The 20954-nt window shown below is 33.3% G+C and overlaps 1 protein-coding gene across 2 annotated transcripts; it reads left to right on the top strand.

Moving 5' to 3' along the window:
- The first annotated feature begins 2054 nt into the window (after positions 1–2054).
- Positions 2055–16439, top strand: EMB2247 (protein EMBRYO DEFECTIVE 2247). 2 transcript variants are annotated; one of them, XM_016306478.3, is made up of 26 exons: positions 2055–2525; positions 2615–2741; positions 3349–3432; positions 3778–3872; positions 5145–5236; positions 6109–6162; positions 6816–6868; positions 6953–7014; positions 7723–7798; positions 9028–9111; positions 10295–10443; positions 10530–10647; positions 10769–10885; positions 11249–11469; positions 11688–11777; positions 12187–12298; positions 13091–13201; positions 13278–13415; positions 13953–14003; positions 14073–14185; positions 14349–14496; positions 14797–14901; positions 15014–15115; positions 15225–15297; positions 15450–15616; positions 15930–16439. In XM_016306478.3, the coding sequence occupies exons 1-26, from the start codon at positions 2236–2238 to the stop codon at positions 16056–16058; spliced, it is 2961 nt and encodes a 986-aa protein (XP_016161964.1). In that variant the 5' UTR covers positions 2055–2235; the 3' UTR covers positions 16059–16439. The 2 variants fall into 2 exon arrangements, with proteins under 2 accessions (XP_016161964.1, XP_088346175.1); XM_088490049.1 differs by having other exon boundaries at positions 2147–2521; positions 2596–2741.
- Positions 16440–20954: the final 4515 nt, after the last annotated feature.

The following is a 20954-nucleotide window of genomic DNA, read 5'->3' as shown; positions in this document are numbered from 1 at the left end:
TCAATGGTCATATCTCTATACGCACCATCTATATATATAATTTAATAAATGAGATCTATTAATTTTCATCCAATGAAGATCATTATATATATATATATATATATATATATATATATATATATATATATATATATATATATATTGATCTTTCTGGATTATAATGTCATTTTTAATAATCCTATGACAAAAAACAATTTAAATTAAATTATAAAAGATTTATCTCTCAACATTATGATCACTATCACAATGATAAATCTCTAAATTTAATCAAGAAATTTATTATATTAATATTTTAATATAATAACATTAACAAATTATTTGACACATGATTAATTGAATTGTAGTCATACTATTTATTCTCAACACCACACGCCCACACCCCTTATTCGCTCCATGCTCCTTGAATTCTGACTCTGCTTTGAAATTGGACCACTATCCCTTAGTGCCATGCTTTCTGTATCACTGACTACTGGGCTCACTCCTTTAGCTAAAGTGTAAGGATTTGAAGACATGTGAGTACTTTGGTTAAAGGTTGGATTGGATTCTCGATAATTTGGATAATCTCTACTCTTCCTAATAATTTGTCCTTTAAAATGGGTAATGGTAGTTTGTGTTAATGGGGATGGATTGATTTGAATTTTTGGATGTTCTAAGAAAAATTAGGATTTTAAAAGGTTGAAAAGAGGATTGAATGATAATTTAAAAATTTAAATTGCTTTTTAACAAAGTAAAAAAAAAATTTGACGATTAGATATTTTTGTATAACAGAACTCATCTTTTATGGGTATAACATTAGTTTAATTTTTTTTTGTGGTTAATTTCGTCAACGTTCAAATCTTTGATAGTAAAAAATGATGATTTACTCAGAAATAAATTATATTTGAAGTTTGACATTAAGTTAATGAATAAATCATCAAAACTGTCCATGAAAGATTATAATACTGACAAATCTAACCATAGAAGAATTAAAACTAACTTATAAACATAAAAGATAGGTTCTGGTAGATAAAACTATGCAAATTATAAAAAATTATCAAAATTTTTTAAATTATCCTCTAATCTAATCTAACTACTTCAACTTTAACTCTATCCTATATCTAATTTTCAATACTTCATTATCTCCCAATCCCCTTCTCATAAAAGTAATTGATTGCTGGTTAAACTGTAGTTTATTCGACATCAATCAAGAGAGAAATATTCTCCACACATTTCTGGCAGAGCTCAACAAGTCTCTGAATTGCAACTTGCAAGTTCAAGATCAATATTCTCTTCAAGGATAAGTGGCTCTAGTTTCTGTTGAGTGTAGTATAAAAGGATTGAATCAACGAATATTGATAAGGAATCTTGCTTCGATGGCAAATTGAACGAAATTTTTTTTTTTTGTTGTCATCGATTCATTTTAGTAGCCTCATAAGAACAAAACGTAGTAATTTTCACAATCACAAAATTTACCTATTAATATCAAAATTTAAATACTCTTTCATTAGTCAAATCTAAAATACTCCTAAATTTATGGATGTGAAGAGGGTTCTATATAGGAATAGAATTGATTAGGAAAAAAAATTTGAAAAAAAATGAAAAATTGAAAATGAAATAGAGTTAGAGTTTAAGTGTTGTTAGATTAGGTTAGAGAAGATAATTTAAGATTTTTTTGATAATTTTTTAGAATGTAGGTAATTTTGTCTATCAAACTTATCTTTCATAATTATAAATTAGTTTTAATTTTTGTATAGTTAAAATTATTAGTTTTAATACTTTATTCTTAAGCTAATTATTGTAATAACCTTTCTAACAATGTAATTTTTATCCTTGTGTGGGCTGATTATAATTTTTTTCCTTTTTTTTTTCGGGTGTCACTTGTCACATGCACTAATAGATTAAAAAAACTGAAATTAACTAAAATTTTTTCTTAATTTAGTTTTTTTTAGGTTAAAAAAATATAAAAAAAAAAAATTCAAAGGAGTTTTTTTTTTTTGGTGACTAAAGGAGTTAATCCATCTAACTCGTTAGTCGTTAGCTCCCACAAATCGATTTTCTTGTGTACTAAGGGGCCCAGACCAACCTATTTTTTTAACTCAGAAGCTGGCTCGAACCGGAGTTGGCTCCAACCCGGCAGCCTGCCGTTTTACAGCTACACTAAAATCCTTGTAACTTGTAAGTAGTTTCAGTTCCCTTCCCTCGTCATCCTTCCACCCAGTGCCATCCACTAAAACCTCACCTCTCTCAAGCTAAGTCATGAGCACCCTCCAACTCGCTCTATCTTCTTCTGCTTCTTCCTCTTACTCACTCTTCTTCTCTCCCCTCTCCAAACGCAACGCCCTCAACTCTCTCCTCTTCTACAAACGACGTCGTCGCCTCCCTCTCTCTCACTCCCACTCCCACTCCCACTCCCACTTCACCCCTCACTTTCTCAGACCTCGCCTTCTCTCTTCAGTTGCTGCATCGGAGAATGGAGCCTACAACAATTCTTCTCCTGAGATTGCAAAATCTTTCGACTTTGCTTCGGAGGAACGTATATACAGTTGGTACACCTTCATCACTAGTTTTTTTGAGTATTGAAATGTCTTCAAAATGGAAACAATGATTTGATTACAGTTACTGGATTGGATGATAGGTGGGAGTCTCAAGGGTATTTTAGGCCAAATTTCGACCGAGGAAGCGATCCTTTTGTGGTATCAATGCCGCCTCCTAATGTTACCGGTTCCCTCCACATGGGACATGCCATGTTTGTCACCCTTGAGGTCCTTATTTTCTTTAAAAATATATTTTCTTCCTGGTATTTATTATGTTTAAATTCATAAATGTTGATGCATAACTTCATGTAATAATGTACTGTGTACTTAAGTTTCAATTGACGCCATGGGAAATGTCCCATGTGACGCATCTACAAGTTTTGTTTGTTTGGGTTTATAATGCTTTCCTCTATTTCCATAGTTCCAAGCTTCCATTTTTTCCTGATTTTGTGCTATTTTGTTTTGCAAATTTAGCAGAATGATTGGTGCAATTTGCAAATTTTGGAAATTTATTCAAATAACTGTACAGTTTTGTCAGCTTTGGTTTTAGTTTCTTGCATTCTTAAAAGTCTTCAACATATGCTTGCTTGGAATTTATGTGGACATGATGTGTGGTTGATAGCATTTCTGGGAAAACAAGAAAAAACAAGAAGGAAAAAAGATTTTTTGTTCCTCTTTTTTATGTTTAGCTCTGCTTGCTTGACCACATAGTGATGCTATTTTTATAGGTTTTGTCGTTTTTTATGTTAGGTGGTACTAAGTTCTTCTTGCTTTTGTTTGAATCGTGCACTACTAAAATAACAACTTACATTTCTTCTTGTGATTTTTCTTGCAGGATATTATGGTAAGATACCATCGAATGAAGGGAAGGCCAACACTTTGGCTTCCTGGGACTGATCATGCTGGTATCGCTACTCAGGTTTGTCAGCAAACGTTCAAATAATGCAAGGCTATTTTTGTTTTTAGTAGTACTCTGTGGGATGTGTTACTAATTTCTTTTTGTTTAGTGGATGTAATGGTCTAACAAGGTTGTCTGTAGCATCCATGAAATTACGTATTTTCATAGCTCCAAGAAACATAGGTTCCTGGAATGTGTAGTGTCTGATTATTGGAACTACCTGTAATAGTGAGTTTGTTGTGTACCTTGGGGGGATTTTTATTAATATGCTTTAGGAATTCCAAAAATACAAGTGGAACATGTTCTTAGTATTGATTCACTGAAGCTGTTGTTTTCCACATTGAATTTATTTTCTTCTTCCACCAGCTGGTTGTTGAAAGAATGCTAGCATCTGAAGGAATAAGCAGAGCTCAAATGAGTAGAGACGAATTCACAAAACGAGTCTGGCAGTGGAAAGAAAAGTATGTTTTATCTTGCATCTTTGCATATCTTTCTGCTATCTATATTTTGTTATTGCACAACCAATGAAACGTACGTTTCAGTTTTTGTATAATAGCAATGTGTGTCTGTGCATACAATGTCATCTCAATGAAAAATATAAAATACAAGCAGCCTTATCAACAATACCAGGTTCTCTGAGTATCTGTTACTGTTGGCAAAATTCCCTTGAAGAAACCATGGGCTGAGCACTGATGGGAGGTCATAAAGACAGTTCGACACTATAATTATCTAAAGATTGAGATGGTTTCTTAAAAAGTTATGCATTTTGTTTCAGCTAAATGGATCATAGTTGAGCTTACTATTAGAGTTGAAGTACTTTCTAGCCTTCTAGGCAGTTTATTCCCTGTTGCGGGTACATGGGTGATATCCACCGAGTGTGTATTTAAGCGATTAGAAAGTTTCCTTTTAGTAGTGTTTTCTGAAGTAATTGTTTCAAGCAGAACTTCTAATCCAATGATAGAGTGTATGATAAGGTTCCGTAGGATTACTGCAGAGGATCTAGATCCCTCTGGACCTGTATTAACTGCAGTACCTACTGGAGGATAGGTTTACCATTTTGCCCATGTTTCTTGCTGAGCAAGCTATCCAAATACAATTCTATATATACTTTATTATGAGGCTAGAATAACAAAAAGATAATTTCACTCGTTATTCTCTCTCTCTCTCTCTCTCTCTCTCTCTCTCTCTCAGCTTTACAGCCATGGATCCTGATGGCAAAACCACAAGTCTTTTGGAAAGGGCAATCCTCTATTCTTCTCCACTAGGATTTCCTTCAACCATCCTTTGGGTTTATCTTGTTTCAACAGTATGACAACATGGTTATCTTTTAATCCGACATGGTTTTTCCCCCCGGATATAAAAATTACATTGAACTAGGTTAACATTCAAGGCACTTGTATATGCCACGTGAGTATTTCACAGTTTTCAAAAGATGTCACCTATTATTGAATTGCTGTCTAGGATTACTAAAATTTAGACAGGCAGTAGTGTATATTTGGTGTAAAGCCCATGTCTTGATGTGGATTCTTTAAATGATATGATGGAAGAATTAAAATATTGTTACATGATCTTTCTCCTTCATCTTTATATTTTGTTCTTTGGATTAGAAGGGTTCCTTATCCTCCAAACTCCTTCCTAATTCTCTCTGCTTCTTAGTAAATTTTTTCTTCTATTCAAAAACACTTTCTACCTCCTTCTTTTCATATTGTTCATATTACTCTGTTATATATCAGGTATGGTGGGACCATCACGAATCAGATAAAGAGACTTGGTGCTTCTTGTGATTGGACTAGAGAGCACTTTACCCTTGATGAACAGCTAAGTCGTAAGGCAGTTTTCTACTAATTGGAACTCTAGCTAACCTAGAAAGTCTATGAGCTTGTGTTGAAAAATTATGGTGATCACAATCAGAAGGCAACAATTATTGTTGCTTGTTTTTTCTCTTTGGATAACTTAATTACATTATGTTCTTCAATAGAAACTCGTCCTAGACTTGTTATGCTTGGGAAGAAGTTCTTGGGCAGCAAAAGAATAGGGGGATTAAGAGAATTGGAGAAAACATTAAAAAAATTGAGTTGGTTTTGAGGAGGGGCATACTGCCCCATTACTAAATGCCAAGCTGTTTTCTAGTTAGTTGGGGAAGAGAATTGGGATATGCTGGGAAAGGGGTATTTTAAATTAGGGGGAAGTGTGTGTGATAGCTAGCATTGGATTGTGGACATTTGGGAGTGGCACAGTCCCTTTAAATCCAGGAATTGTCTTGAGTTTCACATCTTATTTCTCATGGATATCAACCCAAGGATGTTGATCATACTGAGGGTCTGCTTGGTTTCTAGTTTATTCACTTATTTTCTTTTCCTGTTTTCATTTTTAATGTTTTCTGTTTTCGAGCTTTTGTGAAGTAGAAAATGAAAATTGAAAATGGAATTATAGTTTTCACTACTTTCACCTTTTTCTTCACAAAATTTTGAAACCAAATATTGAAAATGAAAATAGAAACCAGACAAATCATAAGTTTTTTTTTTTTTTATTTCTGGCACTTTTTATCGCTTTCAAACATTCTATTACTCTGTTCTAGTTTCCAAATGTCAACATAATGTATCTAAAATTGTCTTGATGTTGTTTATCCTGCACCTCTAGCCTGTTGTTTATTCATGTTGCACTACGTACTGATACTTTGGCTTACAATTTTTGCAGAAGCTGTAATTGAGGCATTTATTAGGCTTCATGAAAAAGGCTTGATTTATCAAGGTATAAGATGAAGTTAAAATATGGTAGTAACATCACATTGGGTTCTAGTTCTTCCATGATGCTAGTAGCAAACTGTGGAATTGTGGAACAGTTTAAAAGAAGACTTGTTAAATCTTAAGATATTTCTTTTTATGAAAAAAAGTTTAACAAATAAAATGGTTAATCACATCAGGAATGTACAATATCTGTTATGGACTATTGATATATTTGATATTATGGATTAATTATTAGTCCTTCCCCACTAATAAATAACATGCAGGGGGCTAGTTGTCATTTTGCTGTTATTTTCTTTTTATTATTGAAATCTGTTTATCCAATATCCAGAGTGTTGTATAAGCATAAAATTATCCAAATAGAGGGTCTTATATTATAGGAATGACGTACTGCTTGCTTGGATATGACAAGTCTTTTTGAACGGTGCTCCTTATTATTGAACTTTCTGTCTTTAAGGATTGTACTAAAAGAGTAACTTCTTAGAACAGGAGCTTGATTTTAAGCTTTTCTCATCAAATTGTTAACCTTGAATTTGGAAACATCGTTTACTTTACTTCAGAATCAAAATTTGCTCATATGTATATTATCCTAATATAACATTTATCCTGATACATTAACTAATGGGTATGATATGAATACCCATATGCTCCCCATTTCAGGTTCATATATGGTGAATTGGTCTCCTTCTCTACAGACTGCTGTTTCAGACCTGGCAAGTAGCTAGCTTTCGTCTCGCTTTTACTTATGCATGATTTTGTTTTCAATGTGAGGATTGAGCTTTTCTTGTTTTCCCCAGGAAGTAGAATATTCAGAAGAATCTGGACACCTATATTATATAAAATATCGCGTTGCTGGAAGGTATCAACATTTTAGGAAATTGTGTTTTGTTATTCATCCATAACCCCGCTTTTCTCCCTGAAGCATGTTTTAAACTTAACTCTGGTCTAGCTCAGGTTTTGATAATCTTTATTTAAAGTTTGCAATTTTCATCGAATTTGTGTGGCCCATTCTCTGCAATTAAATATCAAATATTTGGTTTGGAAGAATTCCCTGGTCCTTGAGTATGTCTGCTGAACCTGCTTAATGTGGTAATTGTGATCCAGAATGTGTGACTTTGCCTTTATTCTTGTATTTATTTTCTGAACTAGTGGAACCCGATAATCTCTTTGCATTTCTTCTCATGAGTATTTAGGGAAGTCTCAACTCTCAATTTTCCTTGTCTGATTTGCAAAGTGGCTGGATTCCCTTGTTTAAGATGATGTTATTTTTTTATTTGTTTTTTACTTGCTTTTGACTTTCGTGTGTCTGAAAGTAGTTAGTTTGGTCAGAATTGCAAATATATAGTTTGAAATCTATTTCTTTCTTGGGGATGCATGATATTAAGAGTTGATTTGATGTCAGTCAATGATGAACCAGATTCAGGATCTTTCTATTTGAATTTGATTATTGTTTAATATGCTATTATTACCATATTTAGAAATGAGCTATATGTGCTGTTTATATTTTCACCTTTCTAGATTTCCATTACAATTTGCATTGATAATTTGATAATTACTCATTTTGAAGGAGTGACTTTCTGACAGTAGCTACAACACGACCGGAAACTTTATTTGGTGATGTAGCTTTGGCAGTTAATCCAAAGGTGGGATAGATTTTTTGTCATTGCATGCTTGTGCATCTAATAATATTTGTACCAGCAATAGCTGAGATGTATGTTATGGTAAATGGTTGGTAATTGAAAGGCATTAGCATCAGCACTTTTGTGACACTGCATTTTTCTTTATTTCTGGTTTATTTACTCTGAAGGTTCCTATAGTTTCACTCGTTTTCATTTAGGTCATTGTAATTTAAATGTTCATAATCCTAAGATAGCCTTGGAACAATGGTTTAAGTTGTCTTTGTGTGACCTCAAAACCATGGGTTCAAGCTGTGAAATAAGACACTGATGCTTGTCTAAGGTTAGAGTGCCTATATTATACTCCTTTGTATCATCCAGACCCTATATAGTGTGGGATGTTTGTGCACCGTGCTTCCCTTTTAGTTTAAATGTTCATAATCAATCCCAAATATTGGACAAAAACTTTCAATCAAGTTTCTATAATTCAACTGTTTCTAATGAAGTCCCTATGTTATATGAACGTTTTTCAATTGGATCCCTATAATTTAAAAATTGAGATTAAATCTTCACCTTTTGATAGTGCTATTGAATACAAACAAGTAAATGTCTCACCTGTCTGAACACACATTTTTAGAGCTCACTGGTTAGTCTAAAAAGTCTGATATCTGAAAATCAGCATGAAGCTAATCGTGAAGTTATGCTATTTCATGCTAACAAAATATGACATGGAAAACATCTTTTTCCTTATATTAGAGTTTTGGCTTCCTTGGAAACAGTAAAAAATATTCTCGTTGTTTGAAGACAAACCCATTGTTCAGCCAACGTTTGAAGTTAAAAGAACTTGTCCCAAATATTACAGATATCTGATGAATGCCCAAATCTTAATGATCTCCTCAACCTGTGGAAGATCAGCTGTGTTAAAAGTCTATTAGGTTACAAAAATAATATCAAAGCCTAAACAACCGAGGACCTTCATCCTGTGAACTGGAAACATTTACATGCTTAAAGCTTTAAACACAATACAAGTGTGTCCTAGAGTTATAACAGCATTTTGGTTAAGGGTCTAAGGTTCTCATGACTGCTTTGATGCTATTAAAACTACAATTAACTAGAGATTGAATTTGGAAAAAGGCTGAAAAAATTGAATACCCTCACTGCATGCAAACAAGCTAAAATGGATGGGAGATGTTTTAAAGTTGAAGAGCGTTCAGAAAACATATGGGGAAAGGATGCCTAATATATTAAATTTGCAGGATGAACGTTATGCTCAGTTTATTGGTCAGATGGCAATTGTGCCTCAGACATTTGGCCGTCATGTTCCTATTCTTGCTGACAAGGTATGAAAGCCCACTATGTCTACCCCCCCCCCCCCTTTTTTTTTTAAATATTACTCCAATGCTGGATAAATGCATACTATTGTAATCTAGTTTTTCTTTATTGTTAAAGATCTTCTATCATACGGAGTTTATGACTTGTATTTGGCTTTGGTGTCTGAGTGGTTTCTTGATAAAGTTGGTCCTTTGAAAAGAAAATATAAAGTTGACTTTTTTTCAGAGTCTTCTTGGTTGTATATACTAAGTTGTTTGAATACTTTATTTCTTTATTCATTTGTGTTGGTTTATTTCTTTTTCTTATATTTTTCTCTTGCTTGTGATGGTAAAGGAGGATATCTTGTCCTCCAGCATTGGTACTATTGCTTTCTTGTTTAGTGGAAGTTTCAAAAAGTTATATTTTTTTCTTATTTTATTAAGAAAATTTTTAATTACTTTGGATGTTTCTATAGTTTCATCTAATTTGTGAATACGTCCTCAGTTGAATTTTTTTGTTTTAATTTAGTCTTTAGAGTTTAAAAACATTTGTAATTAAGTGCTCGCTCACAGTTACTGTTCAATTTGTGATTAGGTACTGCTGTTGTTTTCACTAGTACCAGTTTTTCCTTCACAAAATCTTGAAAACAAAAAACATTGAAAATGAAAATATAAACCAATTAGGCTCTTAAATCATGTCAACTGCTGTTTTCGTGCATCAGTTTGGCTTTGCTTCATTGTCTGATGAGTATCAATTTCAGCTTGTGACTTTTTAAAGTCTTTTTGCTTCCCTATTGTAAGAATCATTCAGATTCTCATACATTGTTAAATTTTATTTCTTTTCCTTGTGTACTTGCTTACTTATGAGAGCCCTTTCTCTCGTGTCTATGCTTTAAGATGCGACCTTGTTTTATGTTGGCTGTCATAGGCCTAACACAATCCAACATGGCTTCAAGGACGTCATTGCGTCATGGCCATGTATTGGGATGCGACATTGTTTTGCGTTGGCAGTCGCACACCGAACAACCCTCCTCGTTTTTCCGGGCTTGAGACCGGCTATGTAAACATAAGACAAGTTTTTTTTTTTTTTTTTTTTAAGTCTTAACACAACTTTTTCACATGTTTCTTTTAGCCTTATGCATAATGTTAGAGACATTTCTTCCCAGATAAATCTAATATGAATTCCATGATATTGGTTGGCTTTGTGTTACAGCATGTTGATAAAGAGTTTGGAACTGGAGTGTTGAAGATCAGCCCAGGACATGATCATAATGATTATTTTCTTGCTCGGAAGCTCGGACTTCCAATACTCAATGTAATGAACAAGGATGGAACACTAAATGATGTTGCTGGCTTATACAGGTATTTGCCAGAGATCCATACTAGCTGTTGAACATTTAGTCCTTTGTGATGGCTCTGATATTTGTATGCAAAACCTGTATTACTAGTGGCCTTGATCGTTTTGAGGCTCGAAAGAAACTATGGGCAGAGCTTGAGGAGACAGGATTAGCTGTTAAAAAGGAACCACATACTTTACGAGTTCCTAGATCTCAGCGTGGTGGAGAAGTGAGACAATGTTTTCATAATTAGTTTTTAATAATGAGTTGGCAATATGTTCATTGACTGATTAAATCTTGTATTGGATATGCTGCCTCCCACTGGGTGTTTTTCTCCTTCTTTCAATTAGGTGATAGAGCCTCTTGTCAGTAAGCAGTGGTTTGTAACTATGGAGCCTCTTGCTGAGAAAGCTCTTCAAGCTGTTGAGAAAGGAGAGTTGAAGATAATTCCAGAAAGATTTGAGAAGGTGTGTCTTGTTTACTTATATTGATATATACGTACTTGTTTTACTTCTACAATCAATTGGTACATTATGGCGTAATTGCTTAACTGTTGTCCATCTATTTTTAATGCTTTCTTTGCCTCAAATACTTGAATTCTGAGGCCAGAAGTGTAATTTTGATATCTTATTGGGTGTCTTGGTCAAACTATCCATGCTGTTATTCTTGTGTACCCTTCGATGAATTTATAGAATAACTCCTCCATTTTTCCCATATATCTTGCTTAGTCACCAGAGCCCGACCTTGCCAATCTTCAGTCTTAATACATTTTATTATTGTCGAGTTCTGTTCTTGCTTGGATGATACAAATTTCTCTACGTTTGTAACAGATTTACAATCACTGGCTTTCCAACATTAAAGATTGGTGTATAAGCAGACAACTATGGTGGGGACACCGGATACCTGTTTGGTATATTGTTGGGAAAAACAATGAAGAGGAATATATAGTTGCTAGGAATGCTGATGAAGCACTTGAGAAAGCTCACAAGAAATATGGAAAGGATGTAGAAATATATCAGGATCCTGATGTTCTTGACACTTGGTTTTCAAGGTATGTTTTATATGCAACCATGACGGGCATGTTGTGATTTCCTTCCTGAAGCATGACTAATCTGTTCTGAGATGACATGGAACCTTAAACTGATGTTATAAACAATGTCTTTGGTCTGGTTCATTTTTAAGTTTTGAATCCTGATCTATGTTTCTATCTTCCATCAGTCATATTTATGGGCTAATTATATTTATGTATGTTGTTTTATATTTGATCAGTGCACTATGGCCATTTAGCACTCTTGGTTGGCCAGATTTATCAGCAGAGGATTTCAAGAAGTTCTATCCAACTACAATGCTTGAAACAGGGTAAGTGCTTAGTACTAGTTAAGTGCCAATAATAGATAGGTTCCTGGTTATTTTTTAACAATAAAGGACTAGTCAGAAGTTGGTGATATATATATACACACAATTTCATCTTGGGAATGGAAATATCGTCATTCACTACTTTTGGTAGTTCTCTTATATTATTTATTTAATGTGAAACGAGGAATTCGCAAGGACTGAGGAAAATATGATTAAGAAATTGAGAGGAAAGAGATCCTTCATTGCATTAAAGGATAATTAACCCAAGATGAAAACATCAGTGGATAAAATCCCTTTCCATATTTGCTACATGATCTATTCTGTATTGATCTGCATGAATACTTTTCCTCGAGTCTCTCGTATCATATTTACTTAAGAACTTAAAAGTGATGTTGCACTTAATTATTTACAGGCACGATATATTGTTCTTTTGGGTAGCAAGAATGGTGATGATGGGGATCGAATTCACGGGAACTGTTCCATTTTCTTATGTTTATTTGCATGGACTCATTAGGGATTCACAGGTGACTTTACCTTCACCATTTGGTTGTATTTTGGAGTTACCATAGTGTCTGGAAAATTGCCATTTTCCCAAAACTTTCTCAGTGGCAATGGCGATCTTCATAACTTATTGCTACTTTATATAGGAAAGTTAGTATTTATGTAAGATCCAGAATGCATTATTACAATGAGCTCTGTTGACAACTTAACAAATTCTGTGTCAATTTTTATTAAAGATATACAGATTGCTGAACACTTAACTTTGATATGCCTCTGTTACTTTTCTATACACATAATTTGGTTGAAGATTTAGGGACTATAATATCATTGTCATACATCATTAGAAACTCCTCGTCATGTTATGTGGATTTACAGTTTCCCAATATTTTACACAGCCACGCTATGTGATCTCTTCCTTTCTTTTTCCAAGTTATTGTAACTAGGATCTAGTTATTATAGAAGCATCTATTTTGGTTAAACATTTGTACATGTTGCATGTTCTTCAAGGCTATGTTTGGATTTTATCTTTGAGACAGAAATATAGAGACGGGATTCACAATCTTGTTTGGTTTTGGAGACATGGACATAAAACATCCGTCTCTTTCTCTGTCTCTTCGTCTTTGTATTGTTGCCTCAGAGGCATAATCTAAATGCAGCCCAACAAACTAACTCTCAGACAGTGCAAACTAAAAATACATTGTTGGCATTTAAAATTTCAACTTATTTACCATTATAAATTTTTACTTATCAACTTGGTCTTGCTTGTAAGATCTGCTATATGTCTAGATTAATTTTTAACTTTGAACTAATTTCAGGGGAGAAAAATGTCGAAGACATTAGGAAATGTGATTGATCCCCTTGACACAATCAGAGAGTTTGGGACAGATGCTTTACGATTCACACTATCTTTAGGAACAGCTGGCCAGGTTTGTTTTCTGATCAGACTCATGAGGATGTTTCTTTGCTTATCAAAAATGGTGATGGGACATCTGTTTCTTTCAGGACCTTAATTTATCCACTGAGCGGTTGACCTCGAATAAGGCGTTCACCAACAAATTGTGGAATGCTGGCAAGTTCATATTGCAGAACTTGCCTGATAAAAATGATGTACCTGCTTGGGAAAGCTTATTGTCTAACCAGGTGAGGAAATTTTCTTAGCTTCCATGCTATACATGTTTGTGTCTGTATATGTGTATTTTGGAGGATGTATGTGTTTGTATCGAGATGTTGGCATGTATATAAGTTCCGGGATAATACTATATATACTGGAAAGTGTTGCTCTGATTTTCATGAATATTAAGAAGTTGGTGAGTCCTAGACTCCTAGTATGTTCTAATCTGTTGACAGCTTTTGCACTTCAAAAGTAGTGATTCACTTTTTTCCACTCAGTTGCTTGCATATGGATGGATGAATATCCTTTTGAAACTTTGACCTGAATATTACCCTTGAACAAATGAAGCAATAAATAAACTACAGTTTGAATTTTATAACTTCTTAGCATTGACATATTATTAGGTATGAATATTGTTGGCATTTTCTTTTTTGACACGGAATTTTGGTTTACCTTTTATACTGGTACTTTGATTCCAACTGTTTCAATTGATGTTTAGCAAATTTAAATGAGAGCATTGGTTGTAACTATTCTTAGCTAAGACTGACTCGTTTATTTATTTTCAGTTTGATTGTGAAGATTCTGTACTTAATCTCCCTTTATCAGAGTGTTGGGTGGTAAGGCACTTTATCTATAAATTTTTGTCAAATTTTGCAGAGCTGCATGATAATTTTATTCAATTCCAGGTGTCAAAACTTCACTTGCTTATTGATTCTGCCACCGCAAGCTATGACAAATTTTATTTTGGAGAAGTGGCACGAGAAACATATGATTTCTTTTGGGGTGACTTTGCAGATTGGTATGTTACCCTTTATAGGTTCATAATGCTATGTATATTATGACTTTGAAATCCAAAAGATCTTAATACTTGTTTATAACATCCCAAATCTGTGATCTTGGCTTCTCCTCTTTTCTTTATGATTAATAGTCCGCAAATTCTTTAACCTTCTTGCTATCTTAAGGTACATTGAGGCTAGCAAAGCACGCCTTTATCACTCTGGAGGCAAATCAGTTGCCGCAGTAGCTCAAGCTGTTCTTCTGTACACATTCGAGAACATACTCAAACTTTTGCATCCTTTTATGCCATTTGTAACTGAGGAGCTATGGCAGGTAACTGATATATACCTAACAAGCATGAATTCTTCACTTGTAATATATATATATATATATATATATATAGTGCTCTTCAGTTTAATAAAAATTAGTTTTGTGTTGCTAAGAAAGTTATCTGGTAAGTCATACATGGTTACCTTCAGTTTTTTCAAATTGATATTGCATATTTATATTTACATTCAAATTAATCCTTTATCATACGTCAAATTTATTAGTGGCAGTCTAAGTCAATATTCTTTCAATATAAGTGATCATAAGACGATTGTTTTCTGAAGTTTTATTTTTTACAATTAACAGGCACTCCCCAACCGGAAACTTGCCCTTATTGTATCACCTTGGCCACAGACCCAACTCCCAAGGAACACCAGCTCTATAAAAAAGTTTGAAATTTTGCAAGCTTTGGTGTGTATATTTGTATTTTGTATATTCTCTTGTATTTAAGGAATCAATTTCCGATTAGTAGTTTGATTTATGTTAATCTTATTATATGCAAACTTTGTTTTAATATTTCAAGGTTAGAGCTATCCGGAATGCTCGGGCAGAATATTCAGTTGAGCCTGCAAAGCGGATATCAGCATCTGTGGTTGCAAGCAATGAAGTTATCCAATATGTAGCTGTAAGTGTGGTTTAATTTTCATTTTCTCATTTCTCAATAACCAGACCTAATACCTGTCATTTTCTTTTTCTTCTTAGTAGCACTAACTTGTATCTTTTGCTTCTTGCAGGAAGAAAAAGAAGTTTTAGCTCTTCTCTCTCGGCTTGATTTACAAAATCTTCATTTTACGAATTCTCCTCCAGGCATGATGATTTCTGCTTGATTTCATGCTACTTGAATGAAGGCTGACATTGCATCTTTCCTTCACTTTATCCAATCAACTGTTTTTCTTGTTTCAATTAATAACTGGTTGCTGATTCAAATTTGTTGGTTTCTTTGGTGGATTGTTATTCAGGAGATGCAGATCAATCGGTTCACCTTGTGGCTGGTGAAGGACTAGAGGCATATCTCCCTCTAGCTGATATGGTTGATATTTCTGCTGAAGTTGAACGTCTTACAAAGCGCCTTTCCAAGATGCAAAAGGAGTATGATGGATTCAAAGCTAAACTTAGTTCCCCAAAGGTATGAAATGTTCTTTACAACCTCCAGAATTTCTGAAGTGTGCAGATGATGTCTTGTTACACGGTTCAATTGTGCAATTCAACTTAGTTGCCAAAGAATTCTGCTCTGCTATTTTGTTCCTATATTATTCTTATCAGATCTTGTTATTGTTAACTTGCTAGCTTTCATCAAATTATATTGTTAGTTAGCTGGAATTTTCTACTATTGCAAAGTGTCTAATTGTATTATCGTATAATATTAAGTATAAAATTCCTCTAGAATAAATGCAATGAAGTAATTGGTGCCAACTACTGTTTTCTGTCCCGTTCTTCAGTTTGTAGAGAAGGCCCCGGAAGATGTGGTCCGCGGAGTGCAAGAAAAAGCAGCCGAAGCTGAAGAGAAGATCAATTTAACCAAGAACCGTCTTGCCTTCTTGAAGTCAAACATTCTAGTTTCAAATTAGGCTTGATCAATCATCAGTGTGCTATGAGTTCAACTCAATGTCAATCATCTTCAACTTCATCTGCAGTAATGGTTACTCGATTGGCATCTGTTGTTGTAAGTCCTCCTTACATATTAGCTGGATATTTATCAGTTCCTCTAATTTTCACAATAGAGTGAACACATTTTTCAAAACTTTGGTGGTTCCTGTGAACATTAAAAAGTAAAAACTAAGGAATTAAGTTGCCTCAAGGGCTGAACAAGGAACCAGCGCAACAGCGTACACCGGGGAGCTGCTATTATAAATGTACAGTTAGTGTTGCAAACATTATTTTTTGACTACACTGTTGCAATAATTTTTTGCCATCATTTTCCTGGGAAATTTAAATATTACTTCTAATTGTGCTAGGCATTTATGCCATTTTGTTAATACACTTTAGTATAAACCAGATGTAAACCTACGAGCCGGACTGAAATGAATTCATGTTTGGTTTAGAAAAATAATTCCATAGACAATACATTGATAATTGAATAAACTACCATTTGTATCCACAAAAGTTCTAAATACATTGATAATTGAATAAACTACCATTTGTATCAATGAAAGTTCTAAATGCTGATAAAATGTACCCACAAAATAATAAAATTAAAGTTGTACTCATGAAAGATCGGTTATGTGCGACAAAATCATCCAAACCATAAAAAACTATCCAAGAATCCTAAACTACCCTCCTCTCCACCACTGTTATCTTCATTCGCGCGCTCTCTCCAAGTCAATCCCCATCGCAGCCAAATTTCTCTCTCTCTCTCCCCTTCCAAATCAACCCCGGCAGCATCAAAGAGAGCGGAGGGTTCGGCGAGCATGGCGGTGAAGTCGATTTCGCAGCTAACATAGAGGATATTGTTGTGGCCACCAACATAGGAGATCTTAGAGTCATTAGGGCAGCGTTTGATCTCGCCACCGCCATAGCGGTAGAGAAACTTAGCGTCATAGTACTCCATGTTTTGATTTTTGTCTTTCTGCGTTTCTTGTGTGCAATCTAGAATGCACGTGTTGTGTTTTTGGTAATGGAAGTCTTTCAAATATGAAATAATCCCCCTTTTTTTTCTGTTTTCCCTATCAGCAATGAAGTTACCTGGAAGCTTCACTTTGCAGTGGGGTCGATTTGGGAGGAGAGAGAGAGCCCTTTGATTGCGGTGGGGGTTGATTTGGGGAAAGAGAGAAGACGATGGTAGCAGTGGTGGAGAGGAGGGTAGTTTGAGATTTTTGAATAGTTTTTTAAGATTTGGATAATTTTGTCGTATAAAACCGATCTTTTATGGATACAATTTTAATTTTATTGTTTTGTGATATATTTGTCAGCGTTTAAAACTTTCGTAGGTACAAATGGTAGTTTATTCTTGATAATTTAAGGTCTAATAACTATCTCAAAAAGAAAAAGAACTGTTTATAGCAAAGGAAAAATTTAGTAGTATAAAATACAGAAGTAACATGCGTGTACTATTTATTTTAATGAAAAAGTTACACAACCAAGCGAAATACCTGAGTTCAACCTAAGTTGTTATAATGTATTTTATATCTACGCGTCACTTATTGTACATGCATTTTTTCTTCTTCTTCTTACACTCTTGCTCCTTTTCTTCTCTTTTTTTTCTCCCTCATTTTTCTTTCGATATCGTTGACATTGTCACCATTACCACCACAACCTCTTTCTCTTACTCCTCCTCCTCCTCCTCTTTTATTATCATCATCTTCTTAACAATAATAAAAACATATCATTTAGTTGTAAATGACACATAATTTTTTTATGAATAATACAACTTTTGTGAATAACACAAAAATATTCAAAGGACCACAAGTTTAAAACTGACTCAATCAACCACAAAAAATATTTAAATGTGTTTTAGATTCAAAAGACACATCAAATTGTTATAAATGATACAAAAATGACTAAATTTCTAAATCTCTTATATATTAGTTTAATACTACACAATCAATTTAGTGATAACAAAACACATCATTTAGTTAGAAATGACAAAGAAATTTTTGGTAAATGATCCAAGAAATTAAAAAAAAAAAACACAACCAAAACCTTAACCCACTCAACTTACAAAATACATTCAAATATATTTTAGAACTAAAAAAATACATCAATTTATTGTAAATGACACAAAAATGGCTAAATTTTTTATATATGAATTCAATACTACTCAACTAGTTCAATGATAAGAAAATTATATCATTTAGTTGGAAATAACACGGTTAAAAAAATTTCTATATCAAAGTTAAGAAATTTCGGTGTCAAAATTAAGAAATGTCCTTTACGGATAAAAAATTTCGGTGCTATTTTTCTAATAAATTCTATACGATTCAAAACACCTCCTCCTCCTCCTCCTTTTTCTTCTTCATCATCATTTTCTTCTTGTTGTTTTACATTTTCATAGTTCTTATAATCTTATTTCACCCTCCAACAAAAATCTGTGTCACGGTAAAAAAATTTTGGCGTCAAAATAAAAAAACTTTCTGTGTCATGGTTAAAAAATTTTGGTATTATTTTCTGATAAATTATGCACAATATCATCATCATCATCGTCATCTTGTTTCACATTCTCATAGTTCTTATTTCACCCTTCTTCTTCTTGTTTTTCTTGTTTCACATTCTCATAGTTCTTATTTCATCCTCTTAATAAGAACTTGTGTCACGGTTAGAAATTTCGGAGTCAAAATTAAAAAACTTCCCGTGTCACAGTTAAAAAGTTTTAGTGCTATTTTTTGATAAATTATGCACAATTTAAAACTCTCATTCTTCTTCTTTCACATCCTTATAATTCTTGTTTCACCCTCTTAACAAGAACCCATGTCACGGTTAAGAAATTTCAGTGTCAATTAAAAAGTTTTGATGTTATTTTCTGAAATTCTGCATAACTCAAAACTCCCCATCTTCGGTGCTATTTTCTGATAAATTTTGCCTAACTCAAAACTCCCTATCATCATCATCATTATCTTCTTTTTTTGTTCATCTTTTCTTCTTTGTTTCACCTTCTCATATTCTTTTATTTTTTTTCTCTTAACAAGAATAAAATAAGAAAAAAAGAAGAAAAGAATTAAACAAAGAAAAAGAAGAAATACATAATGCTGTCATAACTACCAGGAAGAGGAGAAGGAAAAGAAAAAAATGCAGCAACAATAGCAACAATAAAAGAACGACGATGAAGAGAAAAAAAAAAAAAGAAAAGCTAAAAAGAAGTGCGTAATTCATACACTCGTTGTGTGAGCTATTTTTATTGAGTTTGGGACACTTGAATGTGTATTAGGATCGTTATTTTAATAAATGGGATATACTAACCATAACTCCGATATTAATATGGTCATATCGATGCATCCTTATATAAATCTTGTAAACTCTAGTAATACCCCTTTATTTTCCTGAAGCCTGGTTTTTGTAACAGTGACCTATAAAGATGGAGACACGATTTAAGTTGTTAGAAAAATCAAGATGTTTTATGCTTTGTAATGAGTTCAGGGAATATCCGATAACCTAGATGATAACAAACATTTGATTAAGATATAATTAATTGAGTATATTAATTATATATTCGAAGTATTACATAAAAGTTTTAATAGAATTCGAATTTCAACAAGAAACATATCAAGAAAATAAGCATTCATTGTGATATATTATTACCAAATAAGAAGACAACAAACAAAGAAAGATTTCATGTAATCAGATAGATTTGGAAGATTCATTCTTGAAGATTGACCTTCATTATACAGTTGGCAATCCTACAAAGATGAATTTAAGAAAAAGAAAACAATCAAGTAGCAATTCATAATATATTCAAAACAACAATTAATTGAGGAATTTTCTCCAAGAATTAGATCATGCTATGATAAGAAGTTGCAGCACCATGCTATCAAATAAAAGAAGAAAGATATTCTCAAATTAAACTGACGGTTATAGCATTAAAAGGTGCAACGACTACTACATCGAAAAAGGAAATGATTCCTACATTGAAGAAGAGATTAAGCTTCATATATATGAAAGAATCATTCAAGGAAGAAGCAACCAACCGAAACACATTGAGAAATACAACCTTTGCTAATTTTATTCTTCCTTTCTATTTGAATGTGTTCTAATTTTTTTATTGTCTAGAATTAAGTTCATATTGAGAGATAAAAAAAATAAAGAGAGTTAGTTCACACAAAAGCTATTTTATACTTTTGTTTGAGTGATTGTTTCGAAAGTATATGGGATTAGAGTCACTTGATTTCCCGTATTTAAGTTGGGTTAGCACTTAAAGGTTACTAAGCTTGGCTAGCTTAGGTGAGTGCCAAGAGTGTGAATCTCTTGGAATTGGTGTTTGTAATCATTCTTGATTATAGTAGAAATTTTACCAAGGTTCATGGTAAAGATTGGATATAGGTCTCATTGCCTTGGAGACTAAACTAAGATATGTCACTGTATCATCTTTTTCTTTATCTTTGTTACTGCAAATTTGGAAAGAGATAAAAATTAAAATAATCTCATAATTTATCAGTTCTGCTACATAAACCGTAAATGTGTTTTATTACTTGTATTTCCTTTATTCAACCTCCCCCTTCTAAAGTCATTAGGAAACTTTTAATTGGCATCAGAGTTTAAGTTTAAAGAGCAAGCTTAATAACTTGGAGTACAAGGTCCATGACAACCATTGTGGCTTACATATTGACCGAAGGACAATCATGTTATAAACCTCTTTTTTTCAATGGAACCAACTATTCTTTTTAGAAAGAAAGGATGAGAATTTTCATGCAATCAACTAACTATAATATATGGAAGATCATTGTGAATGGCTCAAATGTTCCTATTGAATGCAACAATGAAGACAATGTTATTCCAAAGGAAGATTTTGAATGAACGATTGAAGAAAAGAATAA

Source organism: Arachis ipaensis, chromosome B6 (assembly GCF_059453495.1).
Source record: "Arachis ipaensis isolate K30076 ecotype BB chromosome B6, ASM5945349v1, whole genome shotgun sequence".
Taxonomy (NCBI): domain Eukaryota; kingdom Viridiplantae; phylum Streptophyta; class Magnoliopsida; order Fabales; family Fabaceae; genus Arachis; species Arachis ipaensis.
This window is presented reverse-complemented; position numbering and strand designations above follow the sequence as displayed.